The sequence below is a fragment of the Periophthalmus magnuspinnatus genome, chromosome 10, assembly GCF_009829125.3.
Source record: "Periophthalmus magnuspinnatus isolate fPerMag1 chromosome 10, fPerMag1.2.pri, whole genome shotgun sequence".
In the NCBI taxonomy this organism is placed as follows: Eukaryota; Metazoa; Chordata; class Actinopteri; order Gobiiformes; family Gobiidae; genus Periophthalmus; species Periophthalmus magnuspinnatus.
This window is the reverse complement of record NC_047135.1, coordinates 3,297,608-3,323,919: the sequence shown is the minus strand read 5'-3', so window position 1 is coordinate 3,323,919 and position 26,312 is coordinate 3,297,608. Positions and strand designations below refer to the sequence as shown.

Below are 26,312 nucleotides of genomic sequence, written 5' to 3'. Positions count from 1 at the left end.
TGTCTTTGTCTCTTCTATATATACACACACTCGCACAATCAGGTCATTTAGGCACTTAAATTCGTATTAGTGAGTTTTAAATACAGTTTTAATGTTTTCAGATCAATTATCAAACTGGTAAACCTAAAATTTTCCGAGCAGCGGGGCTAAAACGCAGTGTTTGCTGCTATTAAGACAGGCTGAGATACAACTAGAACAATTTTAAGTGAGGAATATGTGCTCAAAAACAGACCTGGAGTTGTGTTTTGTTTCATTCACATGTTTGAGTAACATCTCCAAAGCTCAAAACGCTCTGTTCCACCTTGTGATGTCATGAAGTCGTATTTTTTTTTTCAAGTTAACAGTTACTTTTAGCTTTTGTTCAGTAGAAATTGGCAATTCCAGAGCTGAAATGATCCAAATTATTCTAGAAATGAAGGTGTGTGGAGTTTAAAAACACAGTGGAGCACTTCCTGTATCACCACATGATGACATCACAAGGTGGAACAGAGTGTTTGAGAGAAGAACTCAGTCTAAATATGCAGGGTTTGTGTGTTAAAAACATGCGTGAATGAAACAAAACACAGCTCCAGGTCTGTTTGTGATGAGGAAACATTAGAACACGGTGAGGAGCTCGGAGTAGAGTCGCTGATCCTCCACGTCGAGAGGAGCAGCTGAGGTGGCTGGGTCTTAGACATGTCCCACTGGGAGGAGGCCCCAGAAAAGACCCAGGTCACGCTGGAGGGATTATGTGTCCGGGCTGGTCCTTCCACCCACCTTCTAATTCACTAAATATTATTTGTCAAGGACAGTCATGTATCTTCAGCGTTGTCGGGCTTTATAATGTCATAAATGCACTTTTTCCCCACATAATCAAGGCCTGTTGGCTCTAAATATATAAATGTAAATAAATAAATGTGGTATCAGTGCATCAGTCTGAAAACAGGATAAAAATATACAAATATGTGATCTGTCTCAGTTATAAGAGAAACAAACTGACCCCAGAGGAACTTCAACGTAACTCAGTCAAACTTTTTTCCAATAAGTTTTGACAAATCCCTCTTGGGCCTTGGGGTGCCATTGAGGAGCTGCAGGACATGTCTGGGGTGAGGGAAGTCTGGGAGTCCCTGGATAAGAGGAAGAAACTGAATGGATGAATGACTCTTGTGAGCATTATGTCATGTTCTAATGTTACCTCCTCAAAAATACACTGGAGTTGCGTTTTGTTTCATTCACACATGTTCGAGTAACACTTTATTATTAGTCTGTAACATCTCCAAAGCTCAAAATGCTCTGTTCCACCTTGTGATGTCATGAAGTGGTAGTTTTCAACAGCTTTAAACAGCCACCTCCAACTCCAGGTGCATTTGTGATGAGGAAACATTACAACACAGATCAGAAAATAGCGTAACACGGGCCGTTAATGTCGCCGTAACTTGATGTAATTTGAAAGTTGAGTGCGGTGACTTCAGATTTGCTGCTCCAAGCTCTTTTAAATGAGGCTAACGATATATAAACACCAAATAACACACGCCATTAACAAATTTCAATCAGCTGTTTAATGTTGTAAATAAATCTTGTAAATCAAAATGGATACATAATGCAAAAGATAATTCTCTGGAAGGATTTGCATATACACTAGTGTTTTCAGTAACTACCCCAGCTCCACAATCAAAACTCACAAAACATAAGCTAGATATTAAAAAAATAAACTGATTTTGGTCATTAAAATGATTAAACGATGATGATAGGCTACTTTATGTTACCGACCCCCTTCAACGTCGGAGGATTTCTCAAAAGGCCACAAAGAAACAAAAGAAATGAACATAAACGGGTCAGGCACTTAGTCCAAATAGTGCATCATAAACAGGAGTGTGGGAGTGCGATTTTTCATAGGAATCCGTTCATAGGGTCCAAACTTTTTAAATTTATTCATTTTTCACAGACGTGGAGGTAATTCAGGTTGGTGTGCATTTTATTTTACACTAGAGAGCGACAGATCCAGGGTTTTTCATCTCCAAAGCTGATATTGATTGTTTAGAATCCAAAGCAAACGACAGCCGATTAGATCTGCCGATATTTTTAGGACAAATTTTGATTATTTACACCAAAATCTGTCATTTAAACTTTCTACAAACTCTCCCAAAGCCACAGATCTATAAAAGAGCCATTTGGTTCAGCTATCTCTTTAAATTTAAGTGTTAAAGTGTGGATTTTAAAGCAGCAGATCGACCAAAACAGTATCGGTCTGCGCTGGAGATATAAGGCCGATCTCCAATACGCTAAAAAGGCCCAATATCGGCTCGATATAGCGGCCAACTGACATATTTATCTCTATTTTAAACATCTTTGAGAGCCAGCAAACGTTTCAAAAGCTTGGAACATTAAGTATACGTCTGTGTCAAAGCCCAAGTGATGTTACTGTGGTTACAGCGGTAGAATTACTTCACTTTACAGTCTGTACTTTAGTATGTGTAGTACTTTGAGCAGCTGAAGTTATTTTAAATGTGCTAGATCAATAAAATAAAGTAACACTGAATTATCAAACTATCACGCAAATTTAGCAGATCATTTGACGGCCCATAAAATGTCGTCTGAGGGCCGTATTTAGCCCTTGGGCCGTAGTTTGGACCCCTCTGTCTTGTTCTTTACCGTGAATGACTCCGGTACAGCTGGTCTCGTACCTTCCCATTACTCCTCTTAGTTATTTGCGTAGAACTGGATTACTACCAAAAACATGGCGTGTCTGCGTTGACGTTTGCCATCACTTCGCACACTACCCTGTTTTGTGCCAATGCTGCAGGAAGCATTTAAACATTTTGGATTTTTGTTACAGATTTTGTACCTACGTAAATACGAGGGATGGGACAAGATCTCCTTCCCCAAGATCTTGCGAGACGAAAATGCCACTTGTGAGTTTAGTTCCGTTTTTTTGTATTTAATTTGGACCAAAAGGAGGTTGCGTCTCTTATGTAACCTGCTAGCCGCGGCGTTCCAAAAAGGAAGATCATGGACGCGCTTCCGGCTTCACCGACTCGGGGGTTAAAGGGTTAAGTGTTGGTGAATTGCGTCTTTTATATTTCCAGAAATCTGTACAAGAATGGCAACAACACATTAAAAAAAAAATCAAAAATTGTAAGGATAAAATTAGAAACTGGGAATTGCAAAAGGTTTACATTCAGAGTAATGTAAAAAAAATCTCGTTTTATCTCGTCTTGTGGAAATCACGTCTTGTCCCATCCCTCTGAAATACATCAAATTTAAAAAAATGAACAGTCTGAAGTCATTTGGTGAAAAGCAGGCAGTATTTCGAAAAAGAGTTCCACTTTGGGCACTGATAGGTCACAGACAGGTCCTGGACATTTCCACTGGCCTGAAGATCGAATGGCAAAAAGATCGTGAGATTTATACCTGAATTAAACGCACACTTATCTGTAGAAAACTGGACACATGGCTTCAGATCGAATACAAACGCATTTGGTTTGTACATTGCACATTAAGGTTTTGAAGAAAAGGCTTACAGGTACTCAAATACACAAAAACCCTGTACCATTCTCACAGATTATCTCTCTTCGTTTTATATAAATGAATATATAGTCTAAAAGTTAAGGCAATTAGGAGGAAAACTTAAACTGTTAAAACTATAAACATTTTGAAGGTGGTGGGGATAGGTCGTATTTGGAGTGCATCGATATATGTACACATAAAAGGCGTATTTTTTTTGACGATACAGCTCTTTACATTGTCACTTCGGGCTCTCGGGGGATTTATAAATTATTTAATCGGGGGTTTTGATTTCTATTTACAATTCAGGAAGAACATGGACAAACAAGAGGTAACTTTCCGATGTTCATTACACGTTAACATGGCTGATAATATCGTCCGTACTACTGTAAAGAGATACGAGTTTTACAGCTAAGTATAACGTTTTCAATGGGTGATTCTGACATGATTGAGGTTACAAAGCGGACATTCTCACAGTGGCACCTTCATCCACAGTCAACCAACACGGCACACGTCTCTAGCGCCCCCTCTCAGGCCGGATGAATCATTGGTTCAAACACACATTCAGTTACTGTAGATGCAGCATTAAAACAAGATCGGAGGTCGTTGGTAAAATCAAAGGCGATATTATTCAAGTACTCTTTGTTTGTAGCTCATGACAATCCCTCACTGTGGCGGCAGCGGCGGAGAGCGAGAGACGATCCTTCAAAAGTCACTGCCCTCCCCCGCTCCATCATTTTCCGAAATTGGCAAAATCGGCAAAGGCGTCGATTTGTTTGGGCTGTTGGACCATCGCGGGGTTCACGGACATCCCCATTCCTCCCATCGTCATCGCAGCGGGCATCCCCATGGTCATACCCGTGTGAGGCATGCCCATGTTCATGCCCATGTTTCCCATCATGCCCGGGTTCGGAGCCATGCCCATTCCCATCCCCATGCCCATGCCCATCTGAGCGCCCGGGTGCATCATGGGAGCTCCCGTGGGTCTGACGGGAGCTGGTCCCAGGCTCATGGCGCTAAAGCCCTGGGACAGCATGGTCGGTGATGACTGGTTTCCTGCAAATAACAAAGAGGAGCTTAATTGGCTCTGTGGAGAATAGCACCCTCAACCTCACTGTCAGATTCACTTCTTCTTGTCTAATTTTATCTCTGTGGTGTTGATGCTGAGTCACGCTCAAATTAATATTTAAAAGGTCGGGCAGTGGACAGGGAGCTGGACGTCACTGATTATAAACACAGAAGTCTCATACACATTTTATCTGTGTAGAGTTTATCAAGGTGTTTGTGCTGTGTTTGTTTGTGCTAATGCTAATGCTAATTTTGAGGAATAAGAAATATTAAAACGCCACAAACTGAAGTATTCTACATATGAAAATAATTGGATGGTCTTTATTTTAATAAATGACAATTTTAATAGGTCGTTTACTTTATGTTTTCAGATTTTAATGAAAGTGTTAGCTTTGAGCCACAGTGAGCTAGCTAGCGTGCTACTGTGCCGATTACACATAACTTGAGAAGTAGAGGTTATGTTATGTTGTTATGGTGCTAGTGTTGATCCATTGTGCGATTCAAACGGTCATAAATCCTTTTAGTTTCTCTGATGTTGAAAGGTGACTTTTCTGCTCATCTCCATGGAAATGCTATTGCTTTGCAGAGAATGTTCCACAATTTGACATTAAATTGAACCAAATTGAATAGTTTTTCTTTTTTTCAGAAATTTCCTAAAACCTGTGCATTCATAATGTAAGTGAGATGTCCACAGATCCACCTTAAAACCCATCTTAAATCTGCCTTGTGGTGTCACCTGTTTATCTCCCTGACAATAGAAAGGTTTAATTCAATGTTGTGGAACATTTCAAGTCACGTAATAACATCTCCACAGAGACAGGTTATTATTTGTAAGTACTTGTATTCGATTTTCTCACATTACTTCAGGTTTGTGCTCATCCAAGTTGTGAATTCTAGTGTGTATTGCTTGAACTTTATACATAAAAATTCTGTTCTGCTACATCGTGTGTGTGTGCGGATTTGTGTTCAAAAACAGGATTTTGAGAGCAGCCACAGCACTGAGCAGTTCTGCTGACCCATCGGAAACATAGACTGTTTATATAAATGGACACAGCTAACCTGCTAGCGCCATGTTCCAAACAGGAAGTGATCATGGACGCGATTCCGGCTCCAATTCACTTTACACTGAAAAACTGTCCTCTCTCTCTGTAACTGTTGTGTCAGACTCGTCATTTTGGTCTTAAATGTTAGTATTAACCCGCTCTACATGCTTCTGGGTTTTGTATTTCGCTATCGTGTCCGTAAATCAAGATATGAACTGTCTAAAACCCTGACAGACCTGTAGTTGGCGCTGTTCTGTCTCACCTTGGAGGGAGTTGAGGCTCGGCTGTGCCTGCTTGGGGGGCTGCTGTCCCAGGAAGTCCAAGCTGATGTTCACAGAGTGGTCGGTCCAGGTGGAGGGCAGCGCTGCTTTGGGAGCCGCCCCCTGAGCAGGTCCTGTGGGCTGCATGGGCTCAGGCGCAAGAGTGCCCCCTATCTGGAAAGGCTGGAAGAGCAAATCCACGTCATCAGATACTTATACCAGGGCAGCACAATATATCAATCAAAACACAAAGGTTGCATAGGACATTTTAACATCTAAAAATAAGGTGTGCCTATTCTGAAAAATTTGCTGGATCAGATATCGGTTTACAAATATCGGTTCAGTTTGGACATATAAACTGATGTAATGAAATAAGGCTACTAACTGGTTGTAGTCAGCCGAGAAAACCTCATAATATTTGAATTTTTATTTATATGAAGTTGTTCTGTCGTTACTTGAGAGATAAGTAACAGCTACATAACACATCTGGGTCAGTTCTGTCAGATTGTGTTTTTGTTTTAAGGAAATAAATGCAGTTTTCAGTCTCCGCTCTGGTATTGGTTGATATCTGGTACCAGCAGATACTTAAAACTTAGAACTGGGCATGGGACAATGTTGAAATTTGGTGTCACAATTATCACGGCCAAAATAATTGCGATTAATAATAATTATTACAGTTGCTGACAGTTTAAAAATGTCGGATTTAAACTGCTGTTTTAGCAATGTACTTTGTCTTAAGTGACAACAACGATAGAAACGAAAACATCAGGGGGAAGTAGGTTTGTTTAGCACATTCTGGTGATAAAATGTCGATTATTACGATTGTTATTATTATTCCGGAAGTTGCTGTGGGCGCCGCCATAGTCATTTGGGTTGTATTATTTTGCATAGAGTTGCCAATCTTAATGGTAAATAAGTTCTATAGTGACTACAGAGCCATTTTAAAGCCTCCTAGAGAATCGGTGCAGTGTTGACGTTTTGTTGCACATAAACAATGAACATTTTACACAAATCAGTCTATTTTATATTATATTTTAGCAAATTCTGTATTGAAAGGAACGGGATTCCCACTTAACTGTGTAATCCCTCAGTCGTCCAGGTCTGATCCATAGCAAAGAAAAATAAAATCTGTCAACTGGACAAAACGCTGTAGGAGTAAAGACGCTTCGCTGCTCAACAGGGTTAGCCAGGATGTTAATAGGTGTAAAATCACTCATTAGAGGCTTGAACGACTATGCTAAGTAGGACTCAGGCAGAGTGCACACTTAGGGCAGCACAATAGACCTAGACTGAAAACTGAAACTGTAAACAATAGGTATTTTGAGTTTTAGAGTCGTTAACTCCTCCCTTCAGGCTACTTCTTCAGTTCTGGTCAGATTACTGGACGAGCAGCTAAATATCTTCACTTCTACAACTTTTTGCAGTGTTGGAAGTGCTACCACAAAGAAAGCGTAGTTTGGACACATTTACAGAAAAAGTGGGCGGGGCTGGAATAAGGTCAATAGATATGCTGGAATTCTACCATAAATTTAAAAAACATCATTAGAGGAGAGATTGTCATTACTCAAACCTGACCCACTTCGAACTGTGATACCTGCTGCTACAAATACTCATTAAAACATATTGTCTAAGGTAACTGGAGTAAAGGAGGCTGTGGGTGTCTTATCAGTGAGTTTAAGTAGGTCAACCACCTTTTAACATAGAAATCCAATGGTACATGCTCAAGCTGATAAGGTTTTGTATCTTAAGTCAGTAGTGGGGTGCTGACGGGGCGGTGGGTGGCGGTCTCTGGGGAGAGGAGCATCTGCTGCGGCTCTATGTGAACTCACTACTCCCCTGTCTGTTCCTATAGAGACACTGCACATATCTATTAACAATCAACTTAAGAATTTGTATTTAAACTACATTGTGCAAACAAAAAAACAGCGTTTAAAAATTACTCTACTTTCTTATTTATGTTATAATGTTGTTTTCTCATCACAAACAGACCTGGAGTTGAGTTTCGTTTCACAAACCCTGCATATTGAGGCGGAGTTCTTCTCTCAAACAGAAGACACTCTGTTCCACCTTGTGATGTCATCATGTGGTAATACAGGAAGTGCTCCACTGTGTTTTTAAACTCCACACACCTTCATTTCTAGAATCATTTGGATCATTTCAGCCCTGGAATTGCCCATCTCTACTGAACTAAACGTAAAAGGAGCTGTTAACTTGAAAACTATCACTTCATGACATCACAAGGTGGAACAGAGCATTTTGAGCTTTGGAGATGTAATAAAAGGTTACTCAAACTTGTGTGAATGAAACAAAACACAACTCCAGGTCTGTTTTTGAGGATGTAACACCATTATAACATGGCTTAAAGCTCAAGAGTCAAATATGGATAAGATAGACCCTTGCCAAATGCTTCAACAATTAATACATTACCAGTCAGAAGTTTGGACACTCCCTCTAAAATGGGCCCTTTAATGTTCCTGGAGTTATTTACAATGTGCAGCCTTACGTTTCTGTGCATATAAACGCTGTACTTGCTCTGTAAAGGGTTCAAAATGCCCCCTGTACCAGCACACACCTGAGACTGGGACTGTGGGAGCATGGTCGTGGTCATGGTCTGTGTCATGCTGAAGTTGAGACTCTGTGACGCGGTGAGGGTCTGGGGGGGGCCCATCAGGTCAAACAGGTCTGCCGAGGGGGCGGCCGAGGCGGCGGGGGCTGCAGGGGGCGGAGCCGAGAGCGTCGTGCCGAACAAATCCGCCCCGCCCATATCTGCAGGCTGGACCGCCGCTGGCATCTGCCCCCCGGGGAAGGCGTTCCACTCTCCGAAGTCGCCATTACTGCTGGAGCCCCCTGCCGCTGCTGAACCGGAGACAAAAGAATAAATGTAACAGGGTTCAAATCACGAATCAAGAGCATGTTTTAGTCTGAACTTTTAGCCCCACCCACTTAGTCCTTTCTGCTATTATATTTTAAATGGTTCTTTTCCACCTTCAAGTCAAAGCGCTTTACATCAGGGAACCACTCACCCATTCACACACGCATTCATACACCAGTGTACACAAATACTGGGGGGAAATGGGTTAAATGTCTTGCCCAGGGACACCACAACAGTATTCATCTGTGGGAGCTGGAACTGTGGATCCGTCCGCTCAACCAGTGGTGTTTAGAGCGGGATTTTGACCGCCTACAGTCAGATCAGCGGACAAACACTCCACCAACTGAGCTACTGTCGCCTCATTTTACAATCTTTTGCTTATTTAGTAGCTTTTACCAAACGCAAAGGGTATTTATCTTGACAAGAATGAATTAAAATCACGTACAGGGCCTTTAATGTACATTTACGCACCATTCTGTTCGCTTCAATGTTTGCACTCTGAACTGCGTAAATTATTTCAAACGAAACCCACGCACGCAAAACCGAGCCTGTCACTGCAGTTTAGGGGAAGCAGGCGTTTTGTGTGACCAGTCTAGGTTTACCCAGGCCTCTCCGTGACCACCTGTGCCATACTTTAAATTTTCATACACCCATAGCCTGCTGTCCATCCTCTTCCCAATCTCTTTTAGCTTCTTTCACCCCCAACAACTCCTTGCTCTGTCCCAGTCTCCTTGTCATCCATAACAGGAGCTGAAATGTGTCTGTTCTTGTTATGCAGAGCAGGTAGCAGGCTCCATATGGCCAGGGCTCCCTCCCAGCATCCCACTGAATATTCTAGCAGTTACTCCAACACAGCACAACATAACACATGCACGCACAAGCAAAGAGGAAAGAGGCCAGCGTAACTAACCTGTGCTTGTGGAGAGACTGGCAGAAGCGGTGGACGAGGTGAAGTCAGCAAACCCACCGATCCCACCGATAAAGTCTGCAAGTAGATACTAGCATTAGCATTAGCTTTAAGGCACAGTCTTGCAGGTGTCATTTCGACGTAGTTAGCATTCCTTCAGTGTCAGATGAACAAGGGAAGGAGGGGCAGAGATGAAGACGCCAAACATCTGCTCGGCACTCCAGCCTTCCCGCTCACCAGGGACCGCTCCGAAACATCTGCCGCACTTACGTTCCATATATCATCCCTCTTACCGCTGTCTCCCAAATCTCAGGCTCAAATCACTCGGACTGACATGAAGTCCACTGCTCTGGTCACAGCGCAGAGGCATCAGAAGAACATGTGCATCACGTGACAGCATAAGGGCCTTCTGGGTAGTTAGGGTTTAGAATGAAGCAGTACGATCTAAAGTGAGTTTATTATAATTAATGGGACACTATGTAAGGTTTTAGGTTTTAGGTGGAAGGTATGAAATGGTCTTTTCTCCAAGGAAATGTTATCGCTTTGACTGGGATGTTTCACAAAATGCGTAGACTGTATATATAAACGGATATAGCTAACCTGTTAGCCGCAGGGTTCCAAATAGGACGCTACTGGCTCCAATTCACTTTCTATTGAAGAACTGTGGCTCCTCTCTCTGCAACTGCTGCTGTCAGACTTGTGATTTTGGTTTTAAAATGTTTGTTCACTCTACATGATCCTGGTATTTTTATTTCGCTAATGTGTCCTTAAATCAAGATGTGAACATTATGTGACAAATATGTTGTTTTCCCGAGGTCGCTCCTACTACCGTTAGCAACAGGTTAGATTGAGGTCACTGACAGCATTTATTGACATTTCTAAGCAGAAGGGGCGTTTATTTCAACAGCCTCTCTCCGGATTGGCTCTTTGGTCATTACGATACCCGCAGTTGGAATTCTAAATATGGAACTCAGCTCCAAATTAGCCGCTATAACTGCTCGTCTCAATGAGCTTCATTTGACTGGAGCCGAACGATGTGGGTGACGTCACACTTGCTTAGTCTACTTGTTTATACGGTTTATGACAAAATTGTATAAAACTAAATGTGACAAGCGTTGGAAAACACCTGTAACTGAATAAATTGATGATAGACAAGTTTATACATTCCAAGCAAAGCAATGACATTTTCATAAAACGAGCCAGAAACCAGAAAGAAAACTACATAGAGCTCCTTAGATAAAGACAGTGATTAAGAATAAAATACACTGAACACATTATGAAGCACGATATATCGCTACAGAGAAATATAATGATGAACGATAATATTGAAACTACTTAAATGGACAGTATCATTTAAAGACATGAGCTGCCACAACTAAAAAGCGGAATGAAGTCATAATTAGCCAGAGAAGTTACATAAGAATGGCAAAAATCTCAGCACTTATGTGATAAATATTGAGCCCCAACTTTCACATACTGAATGATAAGTCGATATAGTGATCGTCATGACAGGCCGACTGACACCTGCAGGACGTTCTTACATATGGACGTAAAGGAGGTGTTATGATTATTATGGCCAAAATAACTGCAATAAATGATTACATCACCATAATTATTAAAGTTGCTGACAGTTTAAAAAATGTATGGATATGAATAATTATAATTTTATTAATAATACTAATAATATGAACATATCAGTGAAAACAACTATAATTTAGCAGAGAATATTAATGTTAAGGTTTTATTAGAAAGCATTTTGGTCACCTTGAGTGTTGTTAAAAGCTCTACAAATAAAGTTGAAGTTTGGGGCCCCAGAGCAATAAGCCTCACATGGGCCCCTTCAAATACAAACTAATAGGAATAGGGTTCAATTCTGGGCTACATAAAAACACTGTCATGTTGTTTGAAAAGTTCAGTTGATTTAACAGGAACTGAAGCATCAGCTGTAAATCAGAATCTGAATCTTTTTATTGCCCTTGGCAATGGAACAAAATTCACAAACTAGGAACTTGCTTTGTCGTTATGGTGCTTTATAAAAATAAAATAAAAATCAAAGAATAATATAATATAAACTATAACAAAATCAAAATATAAACAAAAGACATGCATTAAAATAACATACATTTATAACTAATTTAGTTTTTAATGCATTACATGGTATAATTATTTGTTTAGTTTGAATTAGAAAAATGAACCATCAATGAAAGACTTACTTCCCTTTTTCTGCAGCTGAAACCTAGAACAGTCTGAACATGTGGGACAGGCCTCTACTTTGATAATGTTTAAATCCAGACTCCAAACGGTTGTTGTGACTGAAAGGGTTTTATTCTGCCTCTTCTCTTTTGTGTTCATTTTATGTTCTGATTTGTTTTATTGTGATTTTAATATCTTTCTTAGTCTGTACAACATTTTGAATTACTGTTTATGAATTGTGCTATACAAATAAACTTGCCTTGCTTTTAGTAAAAACATGACTACACCAAAACATGAGCTGTGATATTTAAAAGGTCATTAAATATAATACTGTTTACCTGTGGCAGCGGGCTGACTCGGTGTTGTGTCCACCATGAGCAGATCTCCTAGAGCAGAGCTGGACGACTGTGGAGCTGCAGATTGTGTCTAGAGAGATAAAAAATACATTCAAAAGATCAGCAACAACCACAGACTGTGTAAAGAAGTGGACTGAGTGAGTGTGACGTCACCCACAGCGTTCAGCTCCAGTCAAATCAAGCTCACTGAGGCTAGAGCAGGTATAGCGACCAATTTGGAGCAGAGTTTCAAATTTGGATTTTTGACTGCCTGTATCATAGCATTCTAAGCACTACTGCTCATAACCATGTGTACGTACCTGTTTGGGCGTGGTCTCGGGGGTCTTGTCTCCCATGTAGTGAGCTGCAGCTCCCAGGTCCACCTTTTTGGACGGCACACCTTTCTTTCGCGTGGCTGTGGTTTCTGTGGCCTGAACGATTTGAACACTTTTTGTGGTAACAGTTTCCTCTTCATCTTTAAACTCTTTCGCCGATTGGCCATTGTGAGGCCTCCTCCTGTCCTCCTCATGGTCACTGCAGCAAGAAAAATACGTTACAAAATAATAAAATCAGAGCTATTCTGCAAAATGGACTTTTCAGAGATTTAAGACATGTTACAGTTGTTTCCTTCTCATTGAGCCTTGTTGTTGTTCGAAGTGATTCATGTTTGAGTAATCTTTTATCGCTTATTTTCAAGATGCCATATTGCCAATCAACTCCCATTCTCACTGCGACATGCACGCTGCATCTTTGTCGTGATGATGTTTGCGGCAACGTCAGCTCCCATTGGGCACTACAGTTTTCTAAAACGGCAGTCAGCGGACTTGTTTGTTTTGTTAAGTTGTTTATGATGAATATTGCGATTTAAAATGTGCAGATTATAACTAGGCTCAAGCTCAGTATGTCTTCTGAATACGAGAACAAGAACATCCTATACATTTGTTGACAACTACAATAACATACTTGCCATATTTGAAATACCAGCAAGTTTATTTAGTGGTAAGAGCCAAACTGTCACAACAGGTGTCATATATGTTTACAATTATGACCAAAACCGGATTTCATTCTAAGGTCTATAAAAGGCAATATCTATATACAAAAATATTCCATTTCAGTTATTTCCTAAGTAGACTAATTTGCAAGGATTTTATTTTTTGCATAAATTGTCAGAAGTGGACTGAGTGAGTGTGACGTCACCCACAGCATTTGGCTCCAGTCAAATGAAGCTCAGTGAGGCTAGAGCAGTTATAGTAGCCAATTTAGAGGAGAGTTCCATATTTAGAATTCCGACCACGAGTATCATAGCAACCAAAGAGCCAATCCAGAGTGAGGCTACTGAAGGTAACGCCCCTTCCCGCCCACAACTCTGGTTTAACAGGGATCGGGCGCTTAGCAGCACTGTCAAATACTTCCTGCTAACGCTAGCTGGAGTGACCTTGGGAAAAGAAGGCACCTGATTTGTCTGTTATTAAAGGTTCATATCTTGATTTACAGACACAATAGTGAAATAAAAACCCCAGGATCATGTAGAGCGGGTCAATACGAACATTTTAAGACCAAAATGACAAGAAGCGCGCCCATGATCACTTCGTATTTGTCTCTTACTTAACATTTTTACCTGAATCTGTCTGGCGAGTCGTCTCTGTCTTTCTTCCTGAACGTGTTGATGGTGTCGTTGATGGTGCTGCCGATCTTGTCGCCGATTTCTCCGATTTTGTCGCTAAACGGAAACTGCGATTTATTTTCGAAGTCATCGTCCCATTTGCTTTTTCTGTCACTGGAGTCATACCGGTCCCCAGCTGAAAAAACATACCAAACATACCAAAAGTTATTTCACAGTAGACGTAGCTGTCACGATAACACATTTGGAAGTACAAAATATTGGCACAGGAAAATCATGGTAAACTATAATACTCAAACTACTTTATATCATGTCTGTGTAATCCTTCAGTTGACAGATTGAAAGTTTTTCTCTTACTATCATGGTAACAAAAACACTACAGTAGGATAATCCCAGTGAAGTTTTTCTAAGTGAAGCCATATAGTAAAAAAAAAAAAAAAAAGTGCCCAGTAATAAATAAATAGCACAATTTCATAGCTGTCAATTATTCAACATTAATATTCTGCTCAAATGTTATCATACAGGCATAATGCTAAAATAAAAGTGAGAAAAAAAATCCTTATTAGTCTAGCTAAAAGGTACATGTAATAATTCTGAAAAACTATAGTCCCTTTTCATAGTTAATGGTCACGTTTTTATATAGCATTTTTCCACCTTCAAGACACTCAAAGCACTTTACAAGGAACTACTCACCAATTCACACATTCATATACCAGTGTACACAAACTCCTGTCACGATACCACATTTTAAAGTGCGATGTATTGCTAAAGTAAATATAGGCGCTAAACGATATTGAAACCAAACCCTAAAGCAGAATTGTCTCCCAAAAAGTATTCTAAATGAATTAAATCCAACACTTAAGTAGTTATTTTGTATAGGGTATTTAGTGAATCATCAAAGTTCATAATTCAATTCTCAATCATAGTACAGAAAGAAAATGAAAACAAAATTCTACTGGTACAAAGAAAAAGTACCACAACAAATACTGATCCTCAAAAATAACTGTTCCATCTGTCAAGCATAGAACCGTAACGTAACATATGACACAAAATGGCGCTCGGTTCGTGTTTTGTTCAAATACGTACAGTAACTTCTGTAGCCCATGCTGTCTGACGATACGCCCACGTATTTGTCGCGATTTTTCTTGGCCTTTTTTCTTTCTTCTCTGAGCCGTTCGTCATCCTGAACAAACTCCACCAGCTCCTTGACCTTGTGACGCACATTGGTGCCTTGATCCTTCCCATTTTCATCTACAAACAGAAAAACAAGAGGATTTGTGATATTGACAGAAGAATTATCATGCATTTAACGACAATTTGCGCCTTTTTCCATTGTTTAACTGCACCAAGGCCTGTCACAATAACACAGTTTGAAGTGTGACGTATTGATAAGTAAATAGACAATAAACTATAATACTGAAACAAATTTATGCTACTGACACGGTAATCAAAGAGGAGATTTTAACTACAAACACTATTCTAAATCTACAATATTGTTAAAAAATCGTGAGCTGCAAAAAAATAAACAGAAGAATGAAACACTTTAGACGTTAGTTTATATCTGTAATGAGTCAAAGAAGTTATTAATTCAATCTTTTACGGCTTAAATATTACCGTATAACTAAAAAATAACCAAAGACTTCCCAGGAGTTCAAAGAAAAAGCACACATGAAAAATATCGTTCCAACTTTCATACTGAATGATACAGTGACTATCGTGACAAGCCTAAGTTCACTATGTAGGTTTTCTGGCAGATCTTCTCGTCTCCATGGAGATCATTTAGGCTGAAATGTTCCACAGTGTGATAAGCCACCAATCAGAGTATTAGTAATGAAAAAAAGCAAGATATAGCAGATAGATTTAAAACCATTCTGTAAAATATCCCTGTCAAAGCAATAACATCTCCATGAGACAAATGGGTGTCCACTTAAGAGTTATATCGTGATGGTATTAGGGACGTCATTTTAATTTTTTTTATTTTTTTTTTTTATGGTTTATTGAATTGTTGTACCCTTTTGGTTAGGTTTTGTTGTGTTCTGTATGTTTCATTTTTGTTTCGTTTTACTTTTTTTTATCATCGTTAATATTTTTTTTCTCTCTCTTTATAGATTTGCAGGAGTGTGAGTCAGTCTGGATGAGCTGTGGGTGTGTGGGAAGCCTTTGTCAATAATAAATAAATAAATAAAGTTCTATCGTTTCATTGGGAGATAGTCTTACCTACAAAATGGTAGCTTTCTAAAGACCTCAGATCAAACAGATGTTCTCTGGCGCTGGTCACAACTCTCTCAGACCCATTTCTGATCAGATGTGAGAGCAGCAACAAGGACTGGGGACACAAACCATTTTAAATTATTATTTATGCAACTAGTTTGACATTCTTCATACTATGACCATGCAGATGTGTAGACCTTGTAAACTCTTCTCCAGTTCTTCCTATTTTCCTTGAGCATTCTGATCCAAAGCATGCCCATCACCTCCTGGTAATGCTCGTACATAAAAGTGGCACTGGAAAAAAACAACAACAAAAAACATATTGTAATAGTGTTATCTGTAATCTCTAAAATGACAGTGGTAGAAGAAGTACTTGATTTAGTTACTTAAGTAAAAGTGCAATTCAAGTTACTCAAGTAAAAGTATCACATGAAAAAATCTACTTAAAAGTATTAAAGTACTGGTTTTAAAATTTACTTTGTAAGAGTATTTTTCTAGGTGTTTTATTTTTTATATTTTTGTTTTGCTCAAATTATGAATGTGTTAAAAAATAAACCCTCAGCCTTTTCAGCAGGTCTCAAACTATAATAAAAAATACTTTTGAGTCCTGTTCAAGTAAAAGTAGTATACAGTACTTTTACTCTGTTACATTCCATTACTGAACAATAACTTCATAAAAACAGTCATCAACAAAAACTCCACTGTTTAATTATGGCATCACCACAACACCGGCTTCTGGAGTGATTCATTCATTGTACTGGAAGGTTTTGTTTTTTGTTTTTTTAATAGCACTTCCTGAAACACAAACCTCTTTATCTGCAGGGTTAGAACCAGCACATTCAAATGTACTTTATTTTTGTCATATTCTTACACCTGGTAAATAAAATGTGTATCATGTGTAATCATTAGCATTAGCTAATGCCAATCTGCACCACCAATAATAAATAAATAATAAATGTACAGTAATAGAGCAGCTGGGTGTGCAGATACAGATTCCTCTCAGTGTGAGTTTTCAGTAGAGCCTCATTTATGTCTGTGGGTTGAAACATTCAAAAGTTATTGCACTTTTTCCAAACGTTCTCCAAATGTCTTCATTGGGATAGGTTTGGAGAGGCCTGGATTTACTCATGATAAAATGATTGTAAAATTCTCATTTTTATAGGTATTGACCTCAAATTTTAAATGTAAGTGGACAACAACCTTGTCAGTTGAGATATAGTGTATTTTTGTCCCCAGCTCCTACTGCAGCTTTCTACACCTTCATTTTCACAAACAAATCTAAGCAAGGATGAGAAATTTTTGTATGTGTGTTCCAAAGTGTATAAATGCTCAGCAGACAAACTCAGTGATTCTGACACCTGTGAGTAAAACTATAGGGTGTTACCTTTACAAAGACCCCGAACTTGTGTATTTACTACTGAGGGTCCAATAATGGTGATCATTTTAATTTGGAGAGGTCAGAACAAAGGCAATTTCACCAAAATGACCCGGAATGCTAAGGGGTGAAATTAATAAATAAATGCACCAGTAGATGTTGAATATTTAGATGACCTTTGACCTTCTGTCTGTATGATTCTTACCGAGAGATTTCACTCATGAGCTGCCCCGAGGGTCCCCAGGGGTCGTCGTTCGTTGCTTCTCTGACCTTAGACTCTATTTCAGTGTAGTTCATCACCATGTTGGTTCTGCAAAGAGACAAAAACAGGGCAGATGCATAAATGATGATGAGTCATATAGTATTTATAATATCACTGTTGCTGACAGAGCATCAACGTCAAGACGATTTAAAGGCAGGTCTTATCATCGCCGCCTCTGCCGCCACCGCTGCAGCCACGCCCCTCTGGTCCATTCACGTAACATTGAGTAAACAATGGCCATTATAACAAGGGCAGTGCTGTGTGTACTTTAACCTATTCAATACTACAAGTACAACTAAGAGTGGGATTAGACATTCTAAGGCAAAGTAGTGTTAAATGCACGATCAAGATTTTATATAAAAGAGATTGGAAGTTCTCAAATACTTGGGAAAACATCAATTTTGTCTATTTATATGCTATTCTGATTTAGTTAATTTTAGTAATGTTTAATGTTTTATAACTTTCTTGACTTTCTTGAATTAAAAATCATGTTTCGTGTATCAGAATAGATAAATATTGTAAACAACATATATGTAAAGGAAGCGATTACTTTCTCCATTTGTTTTGTTCAATGATGGTCGAACTGGGTCAGATCAATAAAAGGTTTTACAGACACATTTTGAGGCTGTAAAGAATTAAAAAGATCTATAACTGAAACCAAATAGATGTATTTATGAAAAAAAGAGAAAGAAGGTGCCTGATTTGTCTGTTATTAACATTCTTAATCCTAATTAACAGACATAATGGCGAAATAAAAACACCAGGATCGTGTAGAGCGGGTTAATACAAACATTTTAAGACCAAAATGATGAGTCTGACAGCAGCAGTTACAGGAAGGAAGGCCACAGTTTTTCAATAGAAAGTGAATTGGAGCCAAAGTCGAAGGAGCAGGAAGTGCGCTCATGATCACTTCTTATCTGGAACGCAGTGGCTAGCAAGTTAGCCATGTCCATTTATATAAACAGGCTATGATCTAGGGTTACATTTTTAATTCTTTAGTATATATTGAATTGAAGTGACTTACTTATCTTCCAAAATTATAAAAAAAAACTCTGGTTAATTGTAATTATTCAGGTCACTACATAATCTTGTCAAAAGTACGTTTATTTTCCATCACTATAAATATTGCAAAATACAATTCTCATGCAAAACTTCTCTTGGCTCATTGTTATAAACGTGTTGCAAGCAGAAAACCACAACTTTGTGCCTAACTTAGACCTACATCTAACAGTGTGAACTTTCAGCTTCTTGCATTACAGGTTCACACGTTCAGGTGGGATGTGTGAAATCTAAGGAGGAACCAAACAAAGCACTTTCTCAAACTTAAACAATTGTATATGTGTAGAAGAGCTGCGGTCTCCTCTGTGAGAATGCCACATCAGCAGCACAGGCCTGAGAGAGCCTGTGATTTGCTGCTGAAGAAACACCCTGTTTGTGGTTGCAATGTGGTAGCTGTTGTGTTACTGCTCTGGGGAAAGAGTTTGGCCAACACTAAAACTCTTTCAAGGGACTTAATTTGGACAGGGCAGAAAAGCGGAAAAGCAGGTTTTTGAAAATGAAGGTGACAGAAACTACTTTGACTCAAGCGGGACTAACGGGTCTAATCATGGGGAATGAGTGTTTAAGTTTTCTGCAGCTAAAACCTGGATGTTTTCCTGAAGATGTGAGACAGGCCTCGATTTTGACAATGTTTAATCTTAATCCAGGCTTAATCCAGGCTCCAAATGGTTCTGTTTATATGTGCATACGACTGAAAGGGTTTTATTCTGCCTCTTCTTCTTATCAGAGTCTATTTTGGTTTGTTTTTAAGTCTATTTTTAAATTATTTTAAGCTATTTATCTATTATCTTGTTTTATTGCATGTACCATTTTCCTTCTGTTCTTTAACTGTGCGGTGAAATACTGGAATTTCCCCACTGTGGGACTAATAAAGGCATATCTTATCTTTTACTGTTCACTTTATGATCATTTATGTTTTGATTTGTTGTATTGTAATTTTAATGTCTTTCTTATTCTGTAAAGCACTTTGAATTACTTTGTGTGTGAATTGTGCTGTACAAATACACTTGCCTTGCCTATAAAATGTTAAAATACATGTGTGTTGAATCAAATTTGAATTGAAATAGAGATTTAGTCCTTTAAATGTCGATTATGTACTTTTGAATTGGTGCCACTAATGCACTTTAATAATCTGGTGATAAACATTTATACTCAAACCTGCTCCTGTTTTTAATGTTTTAAATGGACCTACGCAGTTATTTGTATAGTTTGTTTTTGTTTATATTACTCTGTATTTTAACTGGGCACTCCTGAAAAAGAGTCTGAGCTCTGAGGTCAGCAGCCGGTCACTGCATGTGGTGGTTTGGAGTTCAGACTTTCTTTATCCATTCTGATACACGAAACATGATTTATAATTAACTAAATATTACAAACATATGTAAAGGAAGCGATTACTTTCTCCATTTGTTTTATTAAACTGCAATCTAACTGGGTCAAAAACATAAAGCCTTTACAGATTTTGAAGCTGTAAAGGCTGAACTCATTTTTGTCAGTTTTTATTTCCCCTTCCTTTGTTAGATTTTTTATTTGTGTTTTACTTTTGTTTTTAATTATTGTGGATGCAGATTTTCTCTCTGTCCCTACCTGTATAAAGTTTATTTATCATTTTTATATTGTGTTTAAAAAAATGGATGGATGGCATATGATAAATATAAATCTTGTATCTGTAAACAACTATCTGAAAATAAGAATTATCTAGTTTGGTGTAATTACTATTGCAAAACATTTGTTGACAAAATTTAAATTAAAATTGTAACCGACATGAAGAAAAAAAAAGTGTCCAGCCCGACTCTACTGATACTTGAAGCCCGGTCTAAATGGAGCAACAAGATGAACCACAGTCAAAACAAAATGGCGACAAATTCAAACCTAAACGCTGGTTTCTGATCTATGTTCTAATTCTTCTCTCAAACAGAAAACACTCTGTTCCACCTTGTGATGTCATGTGGTAATACAGGAAGTGCTCCACTGTGTTTTAAAACTACATACACCTTCACTAGAATCATTTGGACAATTTCAATCCTGGAATTGCAGATCTCTACTAAACAAAACATAAAGGGAGCTGTTAACTTGAAAACTACCACTTGATGACATCACAAGGTGGAACAGAGCATTTTGAGCTTTGGAGATGTACAGACTGATAATAAAGTGTTACTCAAACATGTGTGAATGAAATAAAACACAACTCCAAGTCTGTTTTTAAAGCGGAAACAGCATTATAACATGTCTTAAAGCTCACAAGAGTCCTTTTTGTGTAATATAGCACCTTTAATCAGTTTGGAAATGCACTACTGATTATCGTTAAACACAGGAAACATATTCGTTTTCCTTTCAATACTCTTCAGCTCTAGTATTTAGTTTCAAATGTCAATCTCTCAAAACAGTTAGATACAACACCCTTAATTTAAGATAAAACTGCAGCACAAGAAGATACTGTGTGAACAGAGCATCTTATCTGCTCTCTGCGGTGGCTGTGTATGTCCCAGATATCTGCTGAATAAAAGGAAGTGGCAACGCTAGTCACACTGACGTTATGATCGCACCCTTCACTCACTTTGACTGCTTTATGAATAATCCATTGGCACGTATTGGCGACGCTACTGCTAAAATATAACACATAAGATGCACTTACTATTTATGCATTTAAAACTAGTTCATCTCTAGAGATTTCTTCTGCCTGGGTAAAAATAATCACAATCATCAAACAGGAGAAATTACATTACACCACACCATTAGAGTTACTAAAGTGGAGCTATATTTTTCAGAGATCTTTTTCTAGAACAAGCAAATTGGTTTCGATGACAGATTTTGTTACTAAAATAGTTAAAGCAGAAAATCGGTTTATTTTAATCTCGGCAATCACAGCGGGCTCAGTTTTTGAAAGTTTCAGGGGTCACACTCCAGGGAGACCGCTGTTTTGGGCCAAAAGAATGCACGCTTGGATGGACTTAAAACGGCCTATTGTCTGTACAAGTCACTATTAAACCTCTGAAGAGGAAAAACAACTGCTCCAGAGCACTAGACACAGAACCAGACACAGAACCAGACACAGAACCAGACACAGAACCAGACACAGAACCAGTGTAAAAGCAACAATAGACACACAATCTGCCAGGTGTAGTCTTACAGGGAGTAGCTGCCAAACAAGGCAAATCCTACCAGAGTGTGTGTGGCATTCTACAGCAAAGCAATGTAAAGAATCTTAAAAGGTGCACTTTGTAACTTTTCTAGTGGGGTGAGGGGGGAGAGCAGGTTCCAGTTGCTTGTCTCCATGGAGATGTCATTGCTTTTCCCTGAGTGTTCTACAGTATTTACTCAATTTTTTAAGTTTTATTGACAAAAATACATTGGAAAAACGTCTACAAAACATCCTAACTATGAGTGCGGCCCCTTTTCCACTAACCTGACCTGTAACTTGGTGTGTTGGAATCACCTATTTGTCTCCAAGTTGAATGCCACACTGTAGAACATTCCAGACAAAAATAACAACATCTCTTTGGAGACAAGCAGAAAAAAGTAACAAAGTGCATCTTTAATAACTTCACGGGGCCTTTTCTGTGGCAGCGTCCAGATTATAGAGCGGCTTCCCTCTGCCTGTCAGATCCTCTCGCTCTTTAACGCAGTTTAAGATCAGACTGAAAACCCACCTTTTCTCCCAGGCATTTAATACTAGCTAGACAGGATCTCTAGGTGTTTTATTGTTCTGTTCCTCTGTATCGTGTTATCTGTATATTTGTTATGTGAAGCAAGAATGGAAAAGCATAGAAATAAACTTGAACTGAATTGAACTGCACCATTTAGACCTTTACTGAAGTAAATAAAGATAAACGAAACTTCATGCCACTGACACAAAAACCCAACAGCAGATTTAAACCACAAAATCTATTCTAAATTTACAAATGTTTAAAAAAAAAATCATGAATATCAGAATGAAACACTTCAGAATTCAGTTTGCATCAGTAATGAGTCATAGAAATCATTCATTCTAACTTTTACATCTTAAAACTTCGCCAAAAAATAACCCATAATTTCCCAATAGTGTCAAGGGAATGTACACACGATAAATACTGACCCTAAAAATATATTATTCCAGCTCACATGTATTAGATTAATATAAGTAAGACAGGCCTGTAAGCTACTATAAATAGTATCTGACAGGGTGACAGGGATGTATTTGCATAGCTTCTGGTTTTTGGATTTTAAACTGCCTCATAAACACAACAAAATGTCTTCAGGTGCATCCTCTTTGTTCTGTTTATAACTGACAGATTTTTACTCATTGACAATTTGCGTAATATTAGTGAAACCACTTAACTTCCTATTATATTGTAACATCAGCAAAAGTGAACAGCAAAAAACATCAAAATGTGCTGCCTGAACTAGTGACACACTCTAAACATTATATAACACATCCAGTCTGAATTAATATCTTGGAATACAATAATTTTAGGTTGGAATATTCAGTCCTGGTTGATTTGTGCATATGATTCTTACTCATTTCATTATTTAAACAGGTTATTAGGCATTCATTAACCCCATTTAGTCATTTTAGTTCAATAAGAGATTGTTTGATGACGCTAAAGTATTGAAAAACTATTTGTGAAACACTCTGAACACTGTATTTCCACGTGTCTCAACCACAGACTGTATATTTATAATTTATACAGCCTGTGGTCTCAACCTATTCTCATCTACAAGTGTCACAACAAGTTTGCAAATGTTTCTCCTGAGCCTGGTTTTGACTTCATTAACCTTCACTGTCTCCTCCATTCACCCTGAGAATAATCCCACTATACATTTCATTACACCAAACCCACGGATTATCATGTTTGTCAGGCTAATGAGTTCATGAGCTGTCAAACTAGCTTAGCCGGCTAGCCCAGGCAGCTAACTCACAGCTAGAAGGCTAATTAGCTTGTTAGCTACGTGGGTTAGCGCACATCCAGCTGTAATAATACACTTAAGATTAACGTAACAACACAGCGACATGTAGAACAAACATTTGGGGGTGTTTAATGAAGTCTGGCGGGTTGTTTTGGCGCAATTTCAAGCTAAATCGTGTTAGTTTGGGCCGTTAAAGTCGCGCACGAGCTAGCAAACTTGTCCAGCGCGTGACGTCAAAGTTTTGGGTACGTGTCTCTCTCAAACAGGTACAGAGCCGTCCGCGCGGAGTCACACCAACTTTTAGCCAAACAACACGACTATAACTGCACTTACGCTTTGTCAACCAGCTCCCGGACTTTCCACATATTCAACATGTTGGCTGCGGTGAGAATGGGCTCTGTCCTCCGCCGGAAAAACCCTCTGCCCCGCGGTAGAGCGAAACTAAAGCTCAACTCACAAACTCTAACTCTCGTTCACCTCTTTCCAGGAGCAGGAGGAGCCGCGCCGCCACAAACAGGAACGAGCCGGCGGAAGTGACGTCACAACGCCCGCTCAATTGAAAAAACGGATTAAAATTTATATTTAAAACAAATATAAAAACACATATTGACCCTAACTTTTTTACTAACATTTGTGTACATTTTTTGGTGTACATAATAAGAATTTGGACCCCCCAAAAAACGCAATTAATTGAATTATTTTGTATTATTTATTTAATGCCCCCTCTTCCTCATTGTCTTTTATTTATATTTTACTACTATTATCATTATTTTACAATTTTTTTTTGTTTCATACCACCTGTACTATCACATTTATTTCTTATTATATCCATGTGCCTTGTTTGTTCATCTTGTTGATCATGTTGTTAAATGGAAATAAAAAATCTTAATAAGATAAGAATTTGGACACACAAAAAAAAAAAAGCAATTAATTGAATTATTTAGTATAATTTATTTATATTTAATTACTTTTTGGTCTAGCCCCCTCTTCCTCATTGTCCTTTATTTATATTTTACTACTATTATCATTATTTTACAACTTTTTTTTTAAATTTCATACCACCTGCACTATCATATTTATTTATTATTATGTCCATGTGCCTTGTTTGTTCTTTGTTCATGTTGTTGTTCATGTTGTTAAATGGAAATGAAAAATCTTAATAGGATAAGAATTTGGACCCTCCCAAAAAAAAAAAAGAAAAAGCCAATTAATTGAATGATTTTGTATTATGTATTTAATTTTATTTAATTACTTTTTGGTCTAGCCCCCTCTTCCTCGTTGTCTTTTATTTATATTTTACTATTATTATCATCATTATTTTACAACTTTTTTTGTTTCATACCACCTTTACTATCATTATTATGTCCATGTGCCTTGTTTGTTCTTTGTTCATGTTGTTAAATGGAAATGAAAAATCTTAATAAACAATAAAATATATATATATATTTGGCAAATTTTATATTCAAACAAGTTAAATAAGATATTTTTGTTAGGAAAGACAATCCTTCTGTAAAACAGGAATGGAGGCCTGAAACATAATCTCTCACAGATCCATGATTCCATCCTCAGACCCAAAGCAAACAAAAAGAAACAAAAGAGAACAATAGGAGGGCCATTAAGGGTTGAATAGGGTCGTTCAGGCTGAAACTGGAGACAATAGCTGTTTACAGTTTCAGTTTCGTTAGCTCCTGCCTTCAGATATAAGGCAGTGTCCAGCAGTAATCTGACCAGAACTGAAGAAGAGACTGGGATGAGCAGCCAAACGTCTTCCCACAACAGTTTGTCCAGTGACAGATTTAAACATTAGACATCTCGGTCCAGAAAAGTGCAGTACTAGGAACAGTAAAGATACATTACATGATAATTTGCATGCAAAATACCTCACATTTGCATGATGTGAGTTATGTGAACGAGACAGCTCTTTTCAACGGTTCCTTAACGTGAACGGTTGGATCTGAATATTTCTGTCTAATTTGTCTTCATTTTTACACTGATCAATACTGAACTAAGACAAGGATCAGCTCAGAAGCAGAGCAGGCGACACGAGTGAGAGATCTGTGCACAAAAAACATATTTGGCATCATAATAAAAGTTAGTTTTAAAATTATTATTATTATTGTAGTGTAATGTTTTGTTTAGATTTTGAATAACTCCTAAGGGTAAAGTCACTGTTTACACATTTAAGCCTCGGTCGTTTGTCTGTGATTCATCTGTGGTTAAAATGAGAAATGAATAGTCTGGCTCTTTTAATATTTATTTACATGACAGAAGCCAACGTGAGAAGTCAATTAACTACAAACTAATCACAGAGACAATCGACCGAGCCTCAGACGTGTTTAAAATGGTTCAAACTGAGAGCGGGGGTGACTTTATCCTTTGGAATTATGCAGAATCTTAGTAAAATATTACACTGCAATGATAATAATGAAAAAACTAACTGTTATTATGATCCCAAATGTGTTTTTTTGTGCACAAATCTCTCACTCGTGTCACCTGCTCTGCTTCTGAGCTGATTCGTGTGTCGGTTCAGTGTTAATCAGTATAAAAAGGCATAAAAATTAGAAAGACAAAGATTCGGCTCGTTTAAAAAATGAGATCCGGTTCCCACTATTCACATTAAAGAACCGTTCAAAAGAGCCGACTCGTTCACAAACATCACATCACTAAACAGACATCACTAGACTTTCTGATATTCAAATAAGATTTCAGATGCGGTAATGTTACTAAATAAATACAAAA

General features: G+C 38.2%; 1 protein-coding gene across 1 annotated transcript; it reads right to left on the bottom strand.

Annotated features, from left to right (window-relative positions):
• Nucleotides 1-1,515: 1,515 nt before the first annotated feature.
• On the bottom strand, nt 1,516-24,072 carry clint1a (clathrin interactor 1a). The gene is made up of 12 exons (XM_033974031.2): nt 23,907-24,072; nt 17,574-17,678; nt 16,191-16,287; nt 16,000-16,108; nt 14,869-15,033; nt 13,780-13,960; nt 12,482-12,695; nt 12,165-12,252; nt 9,637-9,711; nt 8,427-8,710; nt 5,857-6,037; nt 1,516-4,539 (listed from the first exon to the last, which is right to left on the bottom strand). The coding sequence occupies exons 1-12, from the start codon at nt 23,945-23,947 to the stop codon at nt 4,217-4,219; spliced, it is 1,863 nt and encodes a 620-aa protein (XP_033829922.1). The 5' UTR covers nt 23,948-24,072; the 3' UTR covers nt 1,516-4,216.
• Nucleotides 24,073-26,312: the final 2,240 nt, after the last annotated feature.